Here is a 20,201-nt window from a genome sequence, read left to right on the forward strand (position 1 = left end):
CACACCCCTGTCTACACCAGTTGAGCTAAGGTGGAGCAAGTGAACAGTTTTAGGTTCCTGGGCATCAGCATCAAGAGAACCTGGTCCTCTCACATCCCCACCCTGGTCAAGAAAGCTCAAAAATGACTGTATTTCTTAAGGTAGTCCCTCATTCGTCCAGGAGTGTTCCATCGTAGAACAGGTTTCAGTCGTAGTCATTCTGAAAACAGTGTCCAGATGACTACGACTGAAACCTTTTCTACGATGTATTTCTTAAGGAAACTTAAGAAGGCAAAATCCCTGTGCCAAGTTCTTATTAACATTTACAGAGGAGCAACAGAAAGCATCCTGATTGGAAATATCACAAATTGTCATGTGATGTGCATGGCCCAGGACCGGAGGGCTTTGCAGTGGGTAAAACCGCTCAGAAGATTACTGGTACCAACCTATTGAGCATCAGTGATATTGTTGAGGTGAGGTGTCTAAGCAGAGCCCAAAGGATACTAAAGGACAGTACCCACCCCAGCCAGAGCCTGTTCACCCTGCTGCCGTCTCGAAAGAGATACAGTATCCACTGTTGTACCACCAGACTACAGAGCAGCTTCTTCCCTCAGGCTGTGAGACTGCTCAATTCATCCTCAGCACTCCACCATAAATAATGGTTTTCTGGGTTTTTTTTATACAACACACTGTGTTGCATAATTATCAATAAATAAACTTTGAACCTTGATATTACAAACTATTTGGCCAACCAGACAGATATTGTACCAATCAAATTACTGTACAGACACTATAAGTCAGTACCAAAACTTCACTCCCTCTGGAGAACACCAATAGGGGAGCTATCACTGCAGAAGAACACATAAAATATAAATTGCCTTTTTTTACTGATTAACAAAATTTGACCAAATAAGTACGCAAGTCCAAACAAACACTGCAAATGAATTTTAATTCAATTTGACTTCAAACAAGCTGCCTCAATCTTGTCTTTAAGACTAAGAGCAAGCATTTGAGAAACATTCTTGTCAGAGAAAATTCAAAACTGCATTAAAACCCTAAATCTGGAGTAACAGTGCACCATATTTTTACTACAGGTCTCTGATGTGGAAATCACAGTAGTTCATCCTTCAGCCATGAAATATATAAAATATATATACTGAGACACAAAAGACATTTTCTACTGGTAAAAATGGATTCAGTTAATGAATTTAAATAATTTTCTCTCCAGTCTCAAAGTTCATTCCTGGTCATTCTTGTAAAACGTAATGACAGAACAGAACATCCTCTGGGGTTTTTATTACTATAATACAATACAATTTTATTTTTGACATTCTGATATAACACAGTTTCACTGGCTGTAGTTTGGCTGCAGAGTTATTCCAGGAAAGTTTCTGATCCATGAAGAGCCGCTGGACGTGACCTTTACTGTGTCAGAGGAAAGAAAAAAGTTCCAACTGTAAAAGTTTCAGCCAGTTTGAACTTTGACACGCACACACACAGTTCAATATGTGTGTTTGTCTGTAGAAATGTGTTGAGGTCTTTTCTAGTGTACATAAAAGATTTTAAACAAACATTCAAAAAACACTCTGGAATTATCCTTTCATTCATTCAATAACATACATTCACTCACTCACTCGTTTAGTTATTTTTCATTCAGTCATTGTTCAGTCGGTCAGTCAACCAGTCACGTCTCTATCATTCACTAATTCAGTCATTCATTTAGTCACTCAGTGAATCAATGAAAGGAATGAAATGAACAAAATAATGTGAGTAACAACATTAGTTAATAGAATAAAATAGACAATAAAATAGATACATGAAATAAAGTAATATACATATATATACAAGTAATATAAGTAATCAGGTTAGTATTGTTAAATTTCAATGTGATTTTAACAATGCAAGACAAAGAAAAACAATACAAGTGTGTACTGATAAAAGAATAAAAAAAGAGATGGTTAGTACAAGTATATTTATTTTATCTGTCTATATATCTCGGTCCTACTGGTTGTCTCTGTTGTTGTGGCAGGAAGCGACATGTTTAGCAGCCAACATTGCACCTTCTTTCTTTGCCCCCAGGAGGAGGGGTCATCGCTCCCTTTCTGTCAGACTTCTGAATTCCTCCCTGATATTTCTGTATTTTTGACATTTTGTTAGAAAATGTAATTCTGTCTCTACAGCTTTCATTCAATCAACTTGAACTACCAGATGCTCTCTCTGCCTCCATCTTTGTCACACACCAGCAGATAATGACTGTTAAACATCTCAGATTCTGATGTTTTGCTTGGAGTCGTGGTAATGGGATGATTACACCCTCAGAAACAAAAACAGAAACTTAACATTTTAGAACGGTCGTGACATTTTCTGTCCGTATTCTGAGATAATTAAGTACCTACTGCTGAACACCTCCTCATTTTAACAAAGATAAAATAATGATTGGGTTCGGCATTCAACAACTACATCTCCCATGATGCTTAGGGTCTTTAACCACAGAAAAAGAAAAGCTATTTCCTGCGTGTATATCAATTGCAAATAACACATTAAGATGAAACTGGTTATAAAGTGGAAATTACACCCATGAGTGATCTATATATTTATGCAAGATCATTTGGTAACCATGGTAACACTTTTCCCTGATACATCAGAAAGAAAAGCCTTGTTTTAATCTGATTCTGATTCTGATTAAAGCAGAGGTGTGTTGTGTAGCTGAAATGATTAGTTGATTAACTTAACTAAAAATTCATTTGTTCCAGCCTCTCAAATGTGAGGATTTGCTATCAGAAATCAATAAAGTATTTCTGATTCTGATTCTGATTCTGAATCAGTAGTGAAAATAATTGTTACTTGCAGCCCTAGTTGTATATAACTTCATGGTATATATAACTTCTCTTTCTTGGTCTGTTTGCAATAAGTCAATGTGAACATCAAGCAGAGCACTGAACATAACTACAGCTGTGAAAAAGTCATACATTTGTCATCTGACCATCATTTTGCTGCTCTGTTTACAAGCATTACTGGTGTTAAACTTTTACAATAAAATAACCCAGATTTAGTCATCTACTGATCAGTGTGAGAGTGACAGCAGCTTCCACTGTGGTTGAATGTCAACTTTAGAATTGGATCACAGACTGAGCAGCCATCTCTGAAAAATCCTTCAAATATTTTTCAGATATCCTGTGTACGCAGAGAACCACCTGCTCAAACACACCTCCATGTGTATTTTTAAATATATTGTCCTAAAACTTAACAGCTGTTTATTTTATGAACACACACACACAAACACACACACACAAACACACCCACACACACTGAATAGTGTTGCATGTTGTATTGCAGAGCAAATAGAGACAGTCTGCCCTCCATGTGATTGCTCCGCGTACCCAGAGGACATTAACACACACACACACACACACACACACACACAGTTGATGTGGTTGCAGCTCTCACCCAGAGGACATGAACAAACAATCACAGATTGAATTCAGGGAGTGTTTACTCACCTGGCCCTGTGTGTGTGTGTGTGTGTGTGTGTGTGTGGAGGTCACAGGGTGGATGAGGTGTTCTGTATGCAGCGCTCACACTGCAGCTCAGCATACAGAACCAGAAGAGAAACCCACTGAATTAATTCCAGATTCAAGTTTTGTTTTTCTTCAAAGCTTTTTCATCCATCGATCTGACAAACTGCTCAGCAGTACAAAGAGTCGAAGTACAGCTGGAAATACAATGAAACTGACTGTATGAAATGCACCAGTGTTGTTATTTCTAGATTTCTAAATAACTCCCTCTTTATGCAGAGCAGGAGAAAAAGCAGCAGGTTCATGAGCGAAGGCAAACAGATTGGTTTCTGGACAAAAGTGGCACCTGTCTCACTGTGATTCTGCCTCAGTGACAGGAAGTAGACAGACTGGTGAAGTTCAGTGATGTCACAGCTAACCTGCCCAACTCTCAACACACCACTGTTACAATGACCTAAGAGTCACATGGTACAACAGTCTTTGGCATTATCCATGACACAAAATCCTACGTGTACGTATGCAATGTTGACACTTATTCAGACTGAAAACAGCACTGCGTGGGGCTATGTTGGTGGGGGCATGTTGTTTCAGGTACACATGAGAAGATGACATGTGATCCAGGAAGTCCATTTTCAGTAACAGATCCATGAGTTTGAAGATTCATCAGACACCAAAACAGGTTCAGCTCTTTTGCTGGATGACCTGAGATAGCCAAAGAGAAAGATGCAGACTTGTCAGGACCTTTTGACAAAGTTTCTTGTTTGAATCACTACCTCTGCTTTGAGCTCCACTGTCATGAAGCATCAGATTGGTGTTTACATTTAAAGGGCAACACACACTGGTGGTATATGACATCAAAACACCCAGTGTTTTCTAGTTTATTTGTACCCAGATGTACATGTGGTTGGCTGGAAGGTGTGGATTAACTTTAACTGGACAGTATGACTGGATGCCTATGTTGCCTATGTTTGGAGTTTTAAATGAATGCAGCAGTATTAAACTGTAGATAAGGACGGTAAGAGTGAGACTAGCCAAAGATCTTGGAGCGACTGTTTCTTTTGTAACCATCACCAGCAACCAAAAAAACAACAGATAAATAACTTTTCATTGAGAACCACACACATTATTATTTCAAAGGTGTTTTATATTTGCATGAAGCTGAAGTCCAAATTGGAGGCAAAGGGTGGTTTGCCTCTGAAAAGTGGGTCCAAGTGGATACAATGAGTTACTTTAATAACTTAAATAACTTAATAAATTAACAGAAGTGAAATTTCAATGTTGGACAAACTCAAAGGCAAAGAGAAGATATTGAAAGTATAACTGTCTAATATTGTTGCCTTGCCTTTTGAGCTTTCTCACCTTTTTCATTTTTACAGTGCATCTAGATTCTGGAGGAGCCAGCTGTATATCCATAAGAGATAATAAACAAGTTGTACATTCCATGATTGTAAAGGATGAGTGACACAGCATCCTTTACTCTCCTCCTCCATCCTCTCTCCTTCTGTCGCTTTCAGCAGGTGTTTCTGCCTCCGGAGCTGCAGAGTCTGGATCTGTGGTTGTGGGCCACTAGTGGTCCTGCTCGACAACTGCTACTACAGTTGTTGTTATTGGCTCTGTTACTAATACTGTCATTATTATTCCTATAGCTGTCATTCCTATTATTACTAATTTATTAATATTAACACTATAATTACTATTCTACTATATAAAAAAATAATAATTCTACGTGGTCTTTGCATTGTGCCTCCCTAACCCAAACCCCTCCCCTCTCTCTCTCAAAACCTCTCTCTCTCTCACTCTCTCTCAAAACCTAACACGGCAGCTGCGGATGGCCGCCCACCATTGAGTCTGGTTCTGTCCAAGGTTTCTGCCTCTTAAAGGAAGGTTTTCCTTGCCACTGTCGCCAAGTGCTTGCTCATGGTGGGATTTGTTGGGTCTCTGTAATTAATATTATAAAGGTCTAAACCTGTTCTATAGGAAAAGTGCAATGAGATAACTTCTGTTATGAATTGGCGCTATATAAATACAATTAAATTAAATTGAATTGAATTGAATTTACAATCAAGGCAACCATCTTAGACAGTTATACTTTCAATATCTTGTCTTTGTCTTTGAGTTTGTCCAACTTTGAAATTTCACTTCTGTTAATTTACTCTAAGTTAAAGTAACTCATTGTATCCACTTGGAATTTGCACTCAAGTTAATTTACTTGACAAGGTCAAAGTAGTTTAAAATAGTACTATTATGGTAACACTTAGTTAAAGTTATAGGAGTTTTGTATAAAATAGTCTGAAAGTTGTTTTTCCTGCACTCTACAACTAAAGAACACAAGTTCACAGAACTTTCACACTTAATAATGAATCACAGCTAAAGACTTTAAGATATCAGGACTCACTCACTTATTGAGGCAAGATATAAGCTTGGTGTATTGGCCCAGCCAAGAGTTTTACTTTTATGACTGATAAATGATATGCTTATCCCTTATAAGCATTTCTGCAGAACATTCCTTAGCAGTAACAGCATGAGCAACAAGTGTTATTATAAGTAATCATAATAGTAATATTAGCAGTGTTGCTGTCTCTGTTCATTATCTTCATTAAGGTTCCCTCAGATGTCTGTTGTTTTGCTTATTATCAATACTTGTTATCTTCATCAGCTTTTTGCAGACCACCCTGCATTTTACTCGCGTCCTCTGAGGGAAAATTAAAAAAGACGGAGTCTCTCTGCCTGTTAGAAGACTGTGAACGAGGCCACGGCTTCGCTTGCCCTGCTGCTTTACAGTATCAACTACATCTGAATACAAAGCAGCTGCAGGAGGGATTTCTGCTCCCAACATTTTCTGCTCCACTCAGACAGAAAAAAACAGAGAAATGATTCAGTGTTACAGCACAGCCTGAGGCCACTTCACCTCTAATTCACACAAGGAAAGAAAGTAAATCTGAAACTGCCTTAATTGATCCATGGAACCCATTTAGTTCAGTGAGCATTGTGAAAGAGATGAAACTGAACAACTTAATGAACACAGCAGACTGTGGTTCAGCTGTTTCATTAGCAGCAGGTGGAGAGTGGAATTTAACCAATAATATACAATGTAGGTCTGATGCCAGCTAGTGAGATGGTTTTTTGGAGACAAATTCTAGCAGCATAAACACATCTGAAAATACTGACAGAAGTAGAAATCTGAAGGATGGAGGTGAATGGTGTCAGTTTACACTAACGCTTTAAACTGAATAAATCCAGTATATTTTATTTCAGGCAAAAGAAAGGTTGGATTTTAGATTCATCAGTTTGTTATACTAGTAGCACTAGTTATATAGCAGTATCACCATTAGTAGCTGCAACAGCAATAGCAGTAGTAGCAGCCTTGAGAACATTAGCTGAAGCAGTAATAGTAGTATTAGCAGTAGCAGCAGTAGCAGACAGTATTGTAATTATAGCCGTAGATGTTGCAATGATGTTATTAATAGTACTAACAGTAATGAAAAAATCCAAGGAAGGTTGTAGTAGTTGTTGCTGTTGTTTTAATATTTCGCTTGCAGTAGAGACTTGTTGTGGTGGTAGTGTTGTCCTCCTTCATGGATCATTTACCTCTTTGTGTCTCTGTGGGAGTTGTTCCAACATGAATTTAACTTCTGTATCGTTTCCATGGAGACCTCACATCCAACTGTGTCCTGTCAAAGTGGCTAATTAGTTAATGAAGCACATGGTGATGCCCTACCAGACAGAGATGGAGGGAGTATATAGAGGAATTTGGCCGACATACACATTTATTCAATCTGTCCCTTTCTTTTTCTCTCCATTCATACTTCTGCCTCTCTTCTCTTCTCCTCTCCCTCCTCCCTCTCAGTAATCAGTTCTGCTGTAATCAATTAGCAGGATGAGGAGCAGCAGAGGGAACAGGTGCAGCTAAATGTTAATGAATTCCTCTGTGGCCGTCATCACAGTAACACTGGCTGAATATTTAAACTGCTTGTTGGCCCCTTGACTTACACCACAGATGATGGTGGGATACACACACCATCACTCTGAGTGTGTGTATGGGTGTGTGTTAATGTGACACCAGCAACAGATGTGTGAATGTGTGTGATACAATCTGTACATGTGTAAGTGGCTGTCTGGTTCTGAGCTGTGCGTGTTTTGTATAAAATGTTTGTGTATTTTCAGTGGTGGAGTAATCCACACTATCTGATTATCAGATGTTTTAGACAAATTTGAAACCTATTTGAAACAATTCTTAACATCCATGTTTGCTTGATAGCTGTCTTCTTCTTCTTTGCATTTGTTGGCCACATTTGTTGGCGCATTACTGCCACCTGTCAATCAGCAGAATAATAATCAGGAATGTGTATCAGGTCACCCTCGTCACCCAAATTTCTAAATTTCCTCTGACCTCAATGTTGATGATTTAGTTAGCACTTTTTTACTGGATATGATCAGTCTGTCTTTACTAACAGGCTATGTACCACAGTCCTTTAAAGCTGTAATTAAACCTCTTCTTAAAAAGACCACTCTTGATCCAGGGTCTTTCAGCCAACCATAGACCTATATCTAACCTTCCCTTTCTTTCTAAGATCCCTGAGAAAGCAGTCGCCAATCAGTTGTGTGACTTCCTAAATAGCAATAGTGTATTTGAGGATTTTCAATCAGGATTTAGAGTGCTTCATAGCACAGAGACAGCACTGGTGAAAATTACAAATGACCTTTTAATTGTATCAGACAATGGATTGGTCTCTGTACTTGTCTTATTTGATCTTAGTGCTGCGTTCGGCACCATTGACCATCACATCCTATTACAGAGACTGGAACATGTAATTGGCATTACAGGAACCGCACTAAGCTAGTTTACATCCTGTCTATCAGATCGATCTCAGTTTGTACATGTCAACGGTGAGTCCTCCGTACACGCCAAAGTTAGTCATGGAGTTCCACAAGGTCCTGTGCTTGGACAGATTCTATTCACCTTATATATGCTTCCTCTAGGCAATATTATTAGGAAACACTCCATAAACTTTCATTGTTATGCGGATGATACCCAATTATATCTATTGATCAAGCCAGATGAAACTAACCAGTTAACTAAACTTCAAGCATGCCTTAAGGACATAAAGACCTGGATGACCTGCAACGTTCTGATGTTAAACTCAGACAAAACTGAAGTTATTGTACTTGGCCCCAAACTCCTCCGAGACTATCTAAAGATATAGTTACTCTAGATGGCATTGTCCTGGCCTCCAGCACCACTGTAAGGAACCTCAAAGTTATCAGGATTTATCCTTTAACTTCCACGTGAAACAAACTTCAATAGGTTGGACTATTGCAATTCCTTATTATCAGGCTGCCCAAATCAGTCCCTTAAGACTCTTCAGTTGATCCAAAATGCTGTGGTACGTGTACTGACAAGAACTAGGAAAAGAGATCATATTTCTCCAATATTAGCTTCACTGCACTGGCTCCCTGTAAAATCCAGAATAGAATTTAAAAAGCTCTTAATGGTCAGGCACCATCGTATCTCAAAGATTTCATAGTACCTTATTACCAGACTAGAACACTGCACTCCCAGGATGCAGGGTTACTTGTGGTTCCTAGAGTCTCCAAAAGTAGAATCGAAGCCAGAGCCTTCAGTTATCAAGCTCCTCTCCTGTGGAATCAGGTCCCAGTTTGGGTTTGGGTCTCCACATTTAAGAGTAGGCTTAAGACTTTCCTCTTTGATAAAGCTTATAGTTAGGGCTGGCTTGGGTGAGTCCTGAACCATCCCCTAGTTATGCTGCTATAGGTCTAGACTGCTGGGAGGCTTCCCATGATGCACCTCTTTCCTCTCTCCCTCTCCATCTGTATGCATTTTTATCCCATTAATGCATGTTACTAACTCGACATCTTCTCTCTCCCTTAGTTCTGTGCTTTCTCGTTTCTCTCCTTTTTCCTTCTGTCGCTTTCAGCAGGTATTTCTGCCTCCGGAGCTGCTGTATAACTGTCTAATATTGTTGCTTTGCCATTTGAGCTTTCTCACCTTTTTCAGTTTTACAGTGAATCTAGATTCTGGAGGAGCCAGCTGTATATCCATAAGAGATAATAAACAAGTTGTACATTCCATGATTGTAAAGGATGAGTGACGCATCCTCCTTCTGTCGCTTTCAGCAGGTATTTCTGCCTCCGGAGCTGCAGAAACTGGATCTGTGGTTGTGGGCCACCTGCTGCCCCCGTGTTCCTGCTCGACAACTGCTATTACAGTTGTTGTTATTGGCTCTGTTACTATTATTGTCATTATTATTCCTATGACTGTCATTCCTATTACTATTAATATTAATATTACCACTACCATCACATTATTACTAATTTAAAATTCAATTATTTGCATTGTGCTCCCCTCTCTCTCCCAAAACACAGCAACGCCAGACCATTCAGTCCGGTTCTGCTCGAGGTTTCTTCATCTTAAAGGAAGTTTTTCCTTGCCACTGTCTCCAAGTGCTTGCTCATGGTGGGATTTGTTGGGTCTCTGTAAATAATATTATAAAGAGTACGGTCTAAACCTGCTCTTTAGGAAAAGTGCAATGAGATAACTTCTGTTATGAATTGGCGCTATATAAATAAAATTGAATTGAATGATTACGTTTCAGTGCAATAAAGTTGTAATTTATTTTATCATTCTTATTAGTAGTCAAAACAAAGAAAGAGGTAGAGAGAGGTAGATACAACAGAGAGAGATGGAGATGGATCAATTTTTTTTTACTTTTCTAATTCATTAATCTTCATTCATTAATGTTCAGCCCACCTAACACACACCCATACGGGGGCATACTGAGTATATCAGCAGAATGGTTGATGGCAGCTGCCTCGCAGAGCAGAGCACACTGGGGGCCAAGCAAACATCTGCTGTGTGTGTGTGTGTGTGTGTGTGTGTGTGTGTGTGTGTGTGTGTGTCAGAGGTGGGTTGTTAACATGCAAATAAAGCAATTAAAATTCATGCAACACACACCCAAACAAGCACACACACACAGAGACACACACTTATACACGTACAGATAGAAATATATGCAATGTATATACGCACATACGATTCAATAAAAACAGAAAAATACAGAAAGAAGCTCAGCATCACACTCATTTGAACAAAAACATATACACAACAGAAACCAGATGGGCCTCTCTACTGATCCGCTGGTCAGATTTACAGTCCCTTTTCACACCTCGCTGTGATGAAAACACAGACATACTCAACCACAATGCTGCATTCATGTCATATCTTTGTGATACACCTGTATCACAAAGATACAGATTGTTGTGAAATCTTGATGTTGTTGTTGCTGATGTTGTTGTTGTACAGTGAATATGTACTGTCTTCTTATAGTGTTTTTACACAACAGTTAATTTTCTTAACAGAGATGTTATTCTCTGTTTCCTGCTCATGGAAAGATGTAAATTAGTTTATAGCTAACTTTGGGTCTCTGTAAATAATATTATAAAGAGTACGGTCTAGACCTGCTCAGTAGGAAAAGTGCAATGAGATAACTTCTGTTATGAATTGGCGCTATATAAATAAAATTGAATTGAATTGAACAATAAGTTTCCTCTCAGGGATCATTTATTAACTTTGTGCATCTCTGCCTATATTTTTTATACAAAATAAAAAATAGTTTTAGCTGTTTATAATTTGAAATCCCTAGAGTGTATGCATGGCCATGGTATCATTGTAAAGATAATACTCATTCACTGAATGTCAATTTTATAAGGTGACATTGGCCATTTTTATCTTCCCAGCCAGGAAGGAAGTATGCTGGCGCACTTTGGCTGCCGCTTCCCCATCCAATTTTTAATGTTTTCTCCATAATATGACATGTTGTCTGATAGGATACTCTCTAACCACCAAAGCACTTTGGACTAGCCCTGCTCCGTATATGTTAGCCGAGTGTGTCTGCTCCCAGTCGCCTGGACTACTTGATCCAAACATGACTGACCTGCTTGCCCGCCTGCTGCCTGCCGGCTTCTGCCGGACCCACCTGGCTGCCTGACCTGGGCTGAATCCCTGGTTGATTTCTGCTGCTACTGCTGCTGTGTGTATCCCTGGCTAATTCCTCTGTTCTGGTGCATGGTTCCGTGGCCCTGCATTGGCCAGCCTGCTAGCGGACTCACCGGGCTGGATTGTCTCTTTCCAGTCTTCATGGCTGTTTGGTCTCTGGTTCTGATGTGGGGTGTGTTCCTGGCGGGACTCCCGCTGAACTGGTGCGGTTGGTCCTTGTGGGCTGGGGCCGCTGCCTTGTTAGCTCAGTGGCGAGGCACTGGGACAGTGCCCTTGGGCCGCATCTATCGGTTTGCTGGCTGCTGTGTTGTGGACTTTCCTGTGCTGCCGGGCAGTCCTCCATTTGCACTCTGCACCTTGCTCCTGGCCATGAGCCTCGCTTGACAGTAGCTCTGTTTACATGAACCCTAATATTCCACTAATAATTGGAATAATACCCCAATCAGAATAAAAATTCCAGACAGTAGATGGCAGATGGTCAAACCCTTCTGGACAGCACGGAAAAAATGAACAGTTTGACGGAATGGCAGGACAGCAAAATGAAACACGCATGAAGATATGTTGCTATGGTGATGTCGTCTACACAAAGTTAATAGCTAGCCAGATAGCTTGCTAAGCTAATATGGCCTGACATGATGTCTGATTTGCTGTCTATTTTCTCCTTGAATCCACGTGAATGCAGCAAGTATTGACACAGAAAGAACTTCTTCTTCTGTTATATTTCCAGCAGATTTGACGCTTCATAGTGAGCGGAACCACTTTGCCCATGTCAGAAAAGTTATATTCTGATTAAAGGCTTTCTAATCAGGTTGAAGAAATATCGTCCATGTAATTGCAGCTATTGTTCCTGATGCTAGGCTTGCAACTGTCATGGTTCTACATTACTCCACTTCCGATCTCCTCTGTTTAAATAATAATTTCACCCCCCACTGTCTAAACACTCCTGTGGGAATACTTGCCGTCCCAGCTATGTTCACAGAGGCTCCCGGCGCAAGTTTATTTATAACTCCTCTTCTGTCAACTCCATTCCATCTCTGTGGACACAGCACCGCACACCCACTTCCTCATTACATCATCAAAACAGACAAGCACAGCCAACCTCCAAACCCTACCCAAAACCTCCCAACCAATCAGAAAACACTTTATGAAACTTGCTCTGTTCAACACAATAAAAGTCTCATCCTCAATGAATTTATTACTGACAATAAACTTAATATTCTCTGTCTTACTGAAACTTGGGAAAACCCCGGGACTACCTTACACTCACCAAACTACCCCCCAGTGGATACCACTACCTGGTGGTGGAACTGCTGCCCTTTATGCCCAACATATAAAACCCAGCTTGATTACCATCAAAGCTCTGTCCTTATTTGAACACCTGTCTTTCAAACTCTCTGGTTTTCATTACCCAGCTCTTATCTCACCTGCTCCTGGGTTATTTCAACATCCACATCGATTCCACAGACTGTAAAATAGCCATAGAATTTCGGGACATGCTTAATTGCTTCAACCTCACTCAACACATCAACTTCCCCACCCATAACCGTGGGCACATCCTCAACCTGGTCTGGTCCACTGGAATCACCATCAACCACCTCTCCGGCTCTGACCTCACCTATCATCATGGACATTGAAATCCCCATCCCAGAACCCAAACACACGTGCACCATCACTCTCCGTAATATCAAGTCCATCCATCTACATACATGTATACAAATATGCTCTCAACACTGCACGCTCCACCTACTACTCTGGCCCCATGCATTCCGGTTCTGCTAACCCTAAGGTCCTTTTCTCCACAGTAAACAAGCTTCTCAAACCTATAGACAAACTCTCCCAATCCTTCACAGTTGATAAACTTCCTGTCATTCTACCAAGCAAAAATCGGTACAGAAATACAGCACAGAAACCGCCCTAATCAAAGTCACCAATGAACCTCCTCCTCTCCACTGATGCCCACCTTCTCAACATCCTCATCTTACTTGACCTCACTGCTGCCATCGACACCATCAATCACGGCATCCTCCTCTCCAGCCTTGAGTCCTCCATCAGTGTCACTGACACTGCCCTCTCCTGGTTCAAATCATACCTCTCCAACCACCACCAGTTCATTAGTATCAATAAACCCAACTCTAACACAGCCCCAGTCTCTCAAGGTGTCCCCCAAGATTCGGTGCTCAGTCCCCTCCTCTTCATCCTCTTCATGACTCCCCTGGGACTCATCATACGCCACCACGGCCTCCATTTCCACTGTTATGCCGACAACACCCAGCTCTGCATCTCAATCAAATCCATTTCTGATGCCACTGAATCCACCCTCACAAACTGCCTCACAGATATAAAATCCTGGATGAAAGCTAACTTTCTCGAACTCAACAGCGACAAATCTGAAATCCTCACCATGGGCCTCAAATCCCTCATCAAATCCTGCTACGATTTTTCACTATGCATTGACGGCTCCAATGTTCCTGCTACCACACACATCTGTAACCTTGGTGTCATCTTTGATCAAACCATTTCCTTCTAACGCCACGTTAATTACATTAGAAAAACTGCCTTTTTCATCTTTAAAACATTGCCCGTCTTCGTCCCTCCCTCTCCTTCTCAGCTGCTGAAATGCTCATCCACGCTTTCATCACCTCACAACTTGATTACTGCAACAGCATTCTGTGCGGCATGTCCACCAAAATCCTTAACAAACTACAATACATCCAAAACCCAGCTGCCTGTCTGCTCACCCACTCCAGAACCAGAGATCACATCACCCCAGTCCTTCAAGACCTCCTGGCTTCCCATTCAATAAAGAATCCAGTTCAAAATTCTCCTCATCACATACAAAGTCCTCCACAACCTAGCCTATACTGTTATTGCTTCTTGTTGTTTTTATACAGATATTGCTTTTACTGTCTCTGTCTTGTAAAGTGTCTTTGAGTACCCTTTAAAGCACTATTCAAATAAAATGTTTTATTATTATTATTATTGTTATTCATATGGTTTGTTTTTCTTACTCCTAGACGGATCACAGTTAAACTGGTGAGGGTTTAAACACTGAAAAAAAATAGATGCTTTCTTGATTTTTGTCTTTTAAATTTCATATTTCAAATATAGTCATAATATGGGCAATCAGACTGAAATTCACATTATCTGATCCTCAACATTTCTATAATGTGTGTATCAAGATGTTAAAATTCACCTGCTCTGTGCTGCAGGGAAGGGGCCCACTCAGGGTTAGCTGCAGGGGGGCTCATGTGTTTGCATTACAGTGCTGCCACAAAGAGCAACAACAACAAAGAGACGCAAAAATACGACCATGACTTACAGCTGCTTTTAAAGCTGTCAGTCTGGTGGTCTTCCTCCTATGTGGGGTGGGGGGCATATTGTCTCATTATCCGTCCATGTCTTCAGTCAGAGGATGTTTTGTGACACGATTAGTTTACTCACTGTTTTCTCTGTCTCTATTGTCTTTCAGAGCATCAAGGTGTCATGGCAGCCGCCTCCGCGCAGCGCTCAGAATGGCATCATCACTGCCTACAAGATCAAATACAGGAAGACCGGTCGCCGTGGCGACCAAGAGGCCATCGAACCCAACAATTTCTGGTACCTGTTCACAGGTGAGTCTCCGCAGTTTGATTTAAGGCTCAGTAAATTTGATAAAACTGGACTCTTTGTTTTTACAGTCAGTCTCATTGTTTGGACCAAACTACAAAAAAGAACCTAGATTCTAAGAATCTGCCTAATTTAACCAGATTGTATATCCATATGCAAGGATTTAAGGAAAACACAAAGACAAATGTTTTCACTGAATGCCACTTTAGGCTGACAAAGTTGTCTTCCATGAACATTCAATCAATACAGACAAAGAGAAGATTCAAATCCTCAAGACGTGTCTGTGTGTGTGTGTGTGTGTGTGTGTGTGTGTGTGTGTGTTTTTAGTGAGTGTGGGTGTAGGTGGGTTACACAGTGGACTTGTGTCTGTTTTTTTTCTCCTCTGAAAGAAAAGAAGTCTGCACGTGTGTGTGTGCGCATTCAATCTGCCACCAGCTAATATTTCAATTTGAGGTGTGCAGGATTTGAATGAAACTGATCTTCCTTTTCATTATTTTCCACTGATGTTAACTTCATCTGTCTGTCCGCACAGGAATTCATTCCCCAGTGGCAGGTGTTTATGTTTGTGTTGAATCTGATCTGCCCTCTTCAAGCCTGGCTGTCAGCAATAATCACTCCTTTTTACTTTTTTTTTAAATAAAGGACTGCAGCTTCACTGAGGAGATTAAAAGAACGACACATTGAAACTTTATTACCACTTTAATTTTCACTACACAGTAAGCTCAGAAGTGACAAAGATCATAATATCTTCAGTTAGAAGGAATTCAAATCAGAGGGTTTAAACGCTTATGTTTGTTTGCTCTGTAGCTCGTAATCTTTGCAAAAAATTTGAACTAAAGGCTTGTGGGCTCAAAGTGGAAGCCTTTCTATAAAAAGCTGGCTTCTCTAAGCTCTAGACTTCCACCACCAAATTAAAAAACAAAAACTAATTTAACAAAATTGATAAAAGAAAACACTAATAGTGTAAAATTCTGCTAGCACGCCATAGAGGCTGTGGTGCATATTATAGCCAGAATTTTAAAGTGTTGGTTACAACAAACAACATACTGATGATTTTGCTATTCTTAGAGCTTTACCTAGCCTGGCATGGAACCTCTCAGTTCATTTTCAATTTCCAAGGGGCGTTGTGAACGGGCACAAACCAAAATGCCTCAGCCAGGAGAGTCGTGTCCATCTAAGCCTTAAACTGCTCCAACTGTCAGTCACGCCACACTGTCTATGAGAAACCATCTACTGCAGAAAAACTGGACAGAGATCATCCTGATGACCATCACATAACCCTGTAGTGTCTCTCTCTCTCTCTCTCTTGCCCCAGGTCTAGAGAAGGGCAGTCAGTACAGTTTCCAGGTAGCAGCCATGACAGCCAATGGAACAGGTCCGGCCAGTGACTGGTACACCGCTGAGACGCCGGAGAACGACCTGGATGGTAAGAACAGAGAGAGTGTGTGTGTGTGTGTGTGTGTGTGTGTGTGTGTGTGATAGCAGTGATCTGTGCAACAGCATGTAAATACCTCCACTGTCCCAACACACACATAAATATTTAACCAGTTCAGGGCTGAGATGGATAGATGGGGGGAAGATTCGCCTCAGGGGAGGAAGGAGGGATGGGAAGGTCAGAAGGAGCAGGGGGAGGTGGAAAACTTGCATATCCATGAAATATATAATCAATATTATAAGCAGTATAAACATTTAATAAATGGTTTATAGGATCACAGGGTACAGTAGACAAACTTATGACCGCAGTTGCAAAGCAATGGTACAAAAGTCTGTGTTTTTCCATACCCCCAAAAAATTAATTCCATTTCTATGGCATAACATGCTGAAGCAACGACACCCGGAGGTTTCCTCTTTCCTCTTTCTTCCTCTGTTTCTTTTCAGTTCTAATGTAAATGACGCCCACACGGGCTGTACCGTCTACTATTTAATGTAAAGTGTGTAGGCTATTTAACATGCAATAAACCCCTCGAAATTGTTGCTGTTGTGAGACATTAAGTACAACATGAAGACTGAACAAACAGCTACACAAATATAATGTAGTTACAAGCAGATTTAAGTGTATTTGACAACAAGTATTACTCCTTCTGTGGGCACCCATAGGTGGAGGCTGCTGTACAGTACAAACAGAAAATGAATGGCAATAGTAAAACCCAGTTGTAATAATATAAAATATGTTTTCGTGAGAGAAGTTATAATTGTTGGCAAATACTGTACAGTAATAAACACTTTAAAGTGGCCTTATAGCTGCAAACAACTACACTATAGTGTATTATAAATCCTATCAATAAATGTTTGTATACTGATTATAAATGCTAAATAGAGGGGGTTAAAGGAAAGGGTTACCTAACAGAAATAATAAATAGTGTTTGCAGGGAAAGATTCTAGGTTAAAGCAAGTTGGAAAAACATTCTTTTGAGTTTTCATTTAAAATGATAATGAAATAATGATTTTGTTGACCACCATCAGGTCAGATTGTCAGTGTTGTAAATGACATTCCAAAATATAGTGGACAGTAAGCCATGACATTTGATAATCAAAATCATTTTGCTGTAGGAGTGCTACTCAAGACAAACTTACCATTGCTTACCCTGCTAGTGGTAAGGAGCAAAGAACAGGAAAGTTGTCTCTCCATTTTTTCAAACAGGCTGCTGTTCAAAAAATGAGAATTGAAAAGAAATCTTATCGTTGCTGAAGCGACACCATCATTTGACCCCAAATGTAAGGACAGACGACTTGGCTGCTGCAAAAAACGTCATGAAATGTTATTAATGGGAAGACAGTTTGGTTTGAGAGACTGGCTTCGGCTTTGGTCAGCAGATGATTTCTACAGTGCCTGAGGAAGACGTTTTTTTCACTGGAGTAAGAAAGTCAAATTAAAGAAAGAGAAAAAAAATGACAGGAGAGAGAGAGAAAAGCAAATGGGCTGCAGCTCTTGGGTTTGGTCACCTAATAATTTCTAGCAGCATAATTAGAAAAACTGACCTCAGGCTGAAGCTCGGGAGGAGGAGGTCCTGGTCAGCAGGATGCTGCTGAGATAAAAAACAAACACATCCATGCTAACCGTGTTTCCAGGCGGGACAGAGGGAGACGCAAATCTCATTTCAATGGATTATCACTCAATAAAGTGATATGAAGCGTCTCCCCCGAGGGCCGAGAGCACACTAATCTGATCAAATCTGATACTGAGGAATAACACAAAGTGTCAGGGCTTATTGGGGCTTAATACACAGCTAACAGGGTTAGCATCTGTTAGCCCAATTGCTTTAAGTACCTGCTACTGCTGCTGCTGCTAACAGGGTAGCTTTAAAACTGCCAATGGGGGGGGGGGTCAGGGCTGTAGCCAGGACTACAGAAATATGGAGGTTTGAGATCATCGCTGTTGTCTTTTTCTTTGGTGTGACCTTTCATTGTTTGTGTTTTTGCAGAGAGTCAGGTGCCCGACCAGCCCAGCTCTCTGCACGTCAGGCCGCTGCCAAACAGCATCATCATGTCCTGGACTCCACCCCTCAGCCCAAACATCTTAGTTCGAGGTTACATCATCGGCTACGGAGTGGGAAGTCCCTACGCCGAGACGGTCCGAGTGGACAGCAAGCAGAGATACTACTCCATTGAAAACCTAGGTAAAGGGGGGAAACAGTGGACTCAGAGATACTGCTTCCAGTCTTTATGCTAAGCTAGGGGGAACTGCTAACCTAGCACCATCAAACAAGAACTACACCTTCCACAACTCCAGCTATTTGATTTACAATTCATACAAAAACAATTTCCATGAACATGTTACTGAAACATTTAAATGTCATATTAGTGTAAAAAAAAGTTACATTGACCACGACGTAGTCAACCGATCTGCTGCAGTTATTTGAACTGTATTGCTAGCTGGCTAGGCTACACCAGGAGGCCTCTCTGATGGATACAAATAATGTGATTAGCTTTCCAGACACCACTGACTGCTGAAACAAAGTAGTAGCAGTAGCAGCCTACTGAGTGAGTAATGGTATTACGTATTGACGTACCGACGTATTGTATTTTACTTACTTTTGTATTTATCACAGCTTTAACCTTTGACAATCCACTGCTCCACCCGTGGGACAGTAGCAGTGTGGACAACATTCATGGATTGCTAGTCCTAGGAAAAGGGAGACGAATATGAACATGTAATATATGTATTGATCGATAAGACTAAGGCAGAGTATTCAACTGAAATGTTAAAAATCTTTTGCCTCTCTAGTCTGACAGCCCAACAATGTAATAAATCCTGGAAAACAAATTCAGGCAGACCAGCATGAAAGGCAGGGTGAGTGTAAAACTTTTCCATGAAGTTCTGTCAGCCATTAATTTAGCAGATGTTAGAGAGGTTTCACAGTGAAACTGTGTGTCAGTCAGCGATGGACAGACGGCGTTGTAGGCCGCCTCTACAGGAGAGCTCCGCTACCCGACCTGATCAGTCACAAAGTATCAGGTTTTGGGTCGGGTTAGGGTTCAGGTTTGGCTGTTTTCAAATTTCTCTCTTTGACTGTGCCAATCGTCTGTGTCATGTGATGCAGGTCGATACTCAATGCCCAGTGGGCAGAGTGCAAGAGATAGACTGTGGCTCATGTGTTGCGTTAGCTGTAAGAGCTCAGTAATGGTTGAAATTAAGAAAAAAATAGAGCTTCTGGTCTCGGATCAGGTCTTAAATTTGACAGCAGGGCAATAGCCAGGATTTTAGAAACACTGAGGTCATGTGTCCTATAATTAGTACCAGATTACATAGTTCTTTCCAAGGACATTTCCCTAACAGCTTTACAAGAATTTTTATTTTATTTTTGTTTCAAAGCCATCTTCACGGTGCCTGTAATCAAATTCTGGTGGAGAAATACAGAATCTTTTATTTAAGCTTAAAATACTGGAATCAGTCTAAAAAATGCTAAAGGGCAAACTGGCAATGGTGTCGGACACAGCAGTCCTGAGAGCCAGAGCCCGCTGCAGAGAGGGGGGGGGGAGCAGAAGATTAATCACATATATCTTTTATCCCAGTCTGATCCGCACCAAAATAATTCATCAGTCCATGAATTCACACCCAATAGTTAATATTTGCATCCGTCAGAAAT

General features: G+C 40.7%; 1 protein-coding gene across 4 annotated transcripts in view; it reads left to right on the top strand.

Annotated features, from left to right (window-relative positions):
- Nucleotides 1-20,201, top strand: part of dcc (DCC netrin 1 receptor) — a 298,212-nt gene that overhangs the window by 190,694 nt on the left and 87,317 nt on the right. For all 4 annotated transcript variants that reach the window (XM_044173877.1, XM_044173878.1, XM_044173879.1 and 1 more), the window contains 3 exons: nucleotides 14,978-15,119; nucleotides 16,430-16,540; nucleotides 18,537-18,731. In XM_044173877.1, the coding sequence (XP_044029812.1) occupies nucleotides 14,978-15,119; nucleotides 16,430-16,540; nucleotides 18,537-18,731 (448 nt within the window). The remainder of the gene's footprint in view (nucleotides 1-14,977; nucleotides 15,120-16,429; nucleotides 16,541-18,536; nucleotides 18,732-20,201) is intronic.

The sequence above is a fragment of the Siniperca chuatsi genome, linkage group LG18, assembly GCF_020085105.1.
Source record: "Siniperca chuatsi isolate FFG_IHB_CAS linkage group LG18, ASM2008510v1, whole genome shotgun sequence".
Lineage (NCBI taxonomy): Eukaryota > Metazoa > Chordata > Actinopteri > Centrarchiformes > Sinipercidae > Siniperca > Siniperca chuatsi.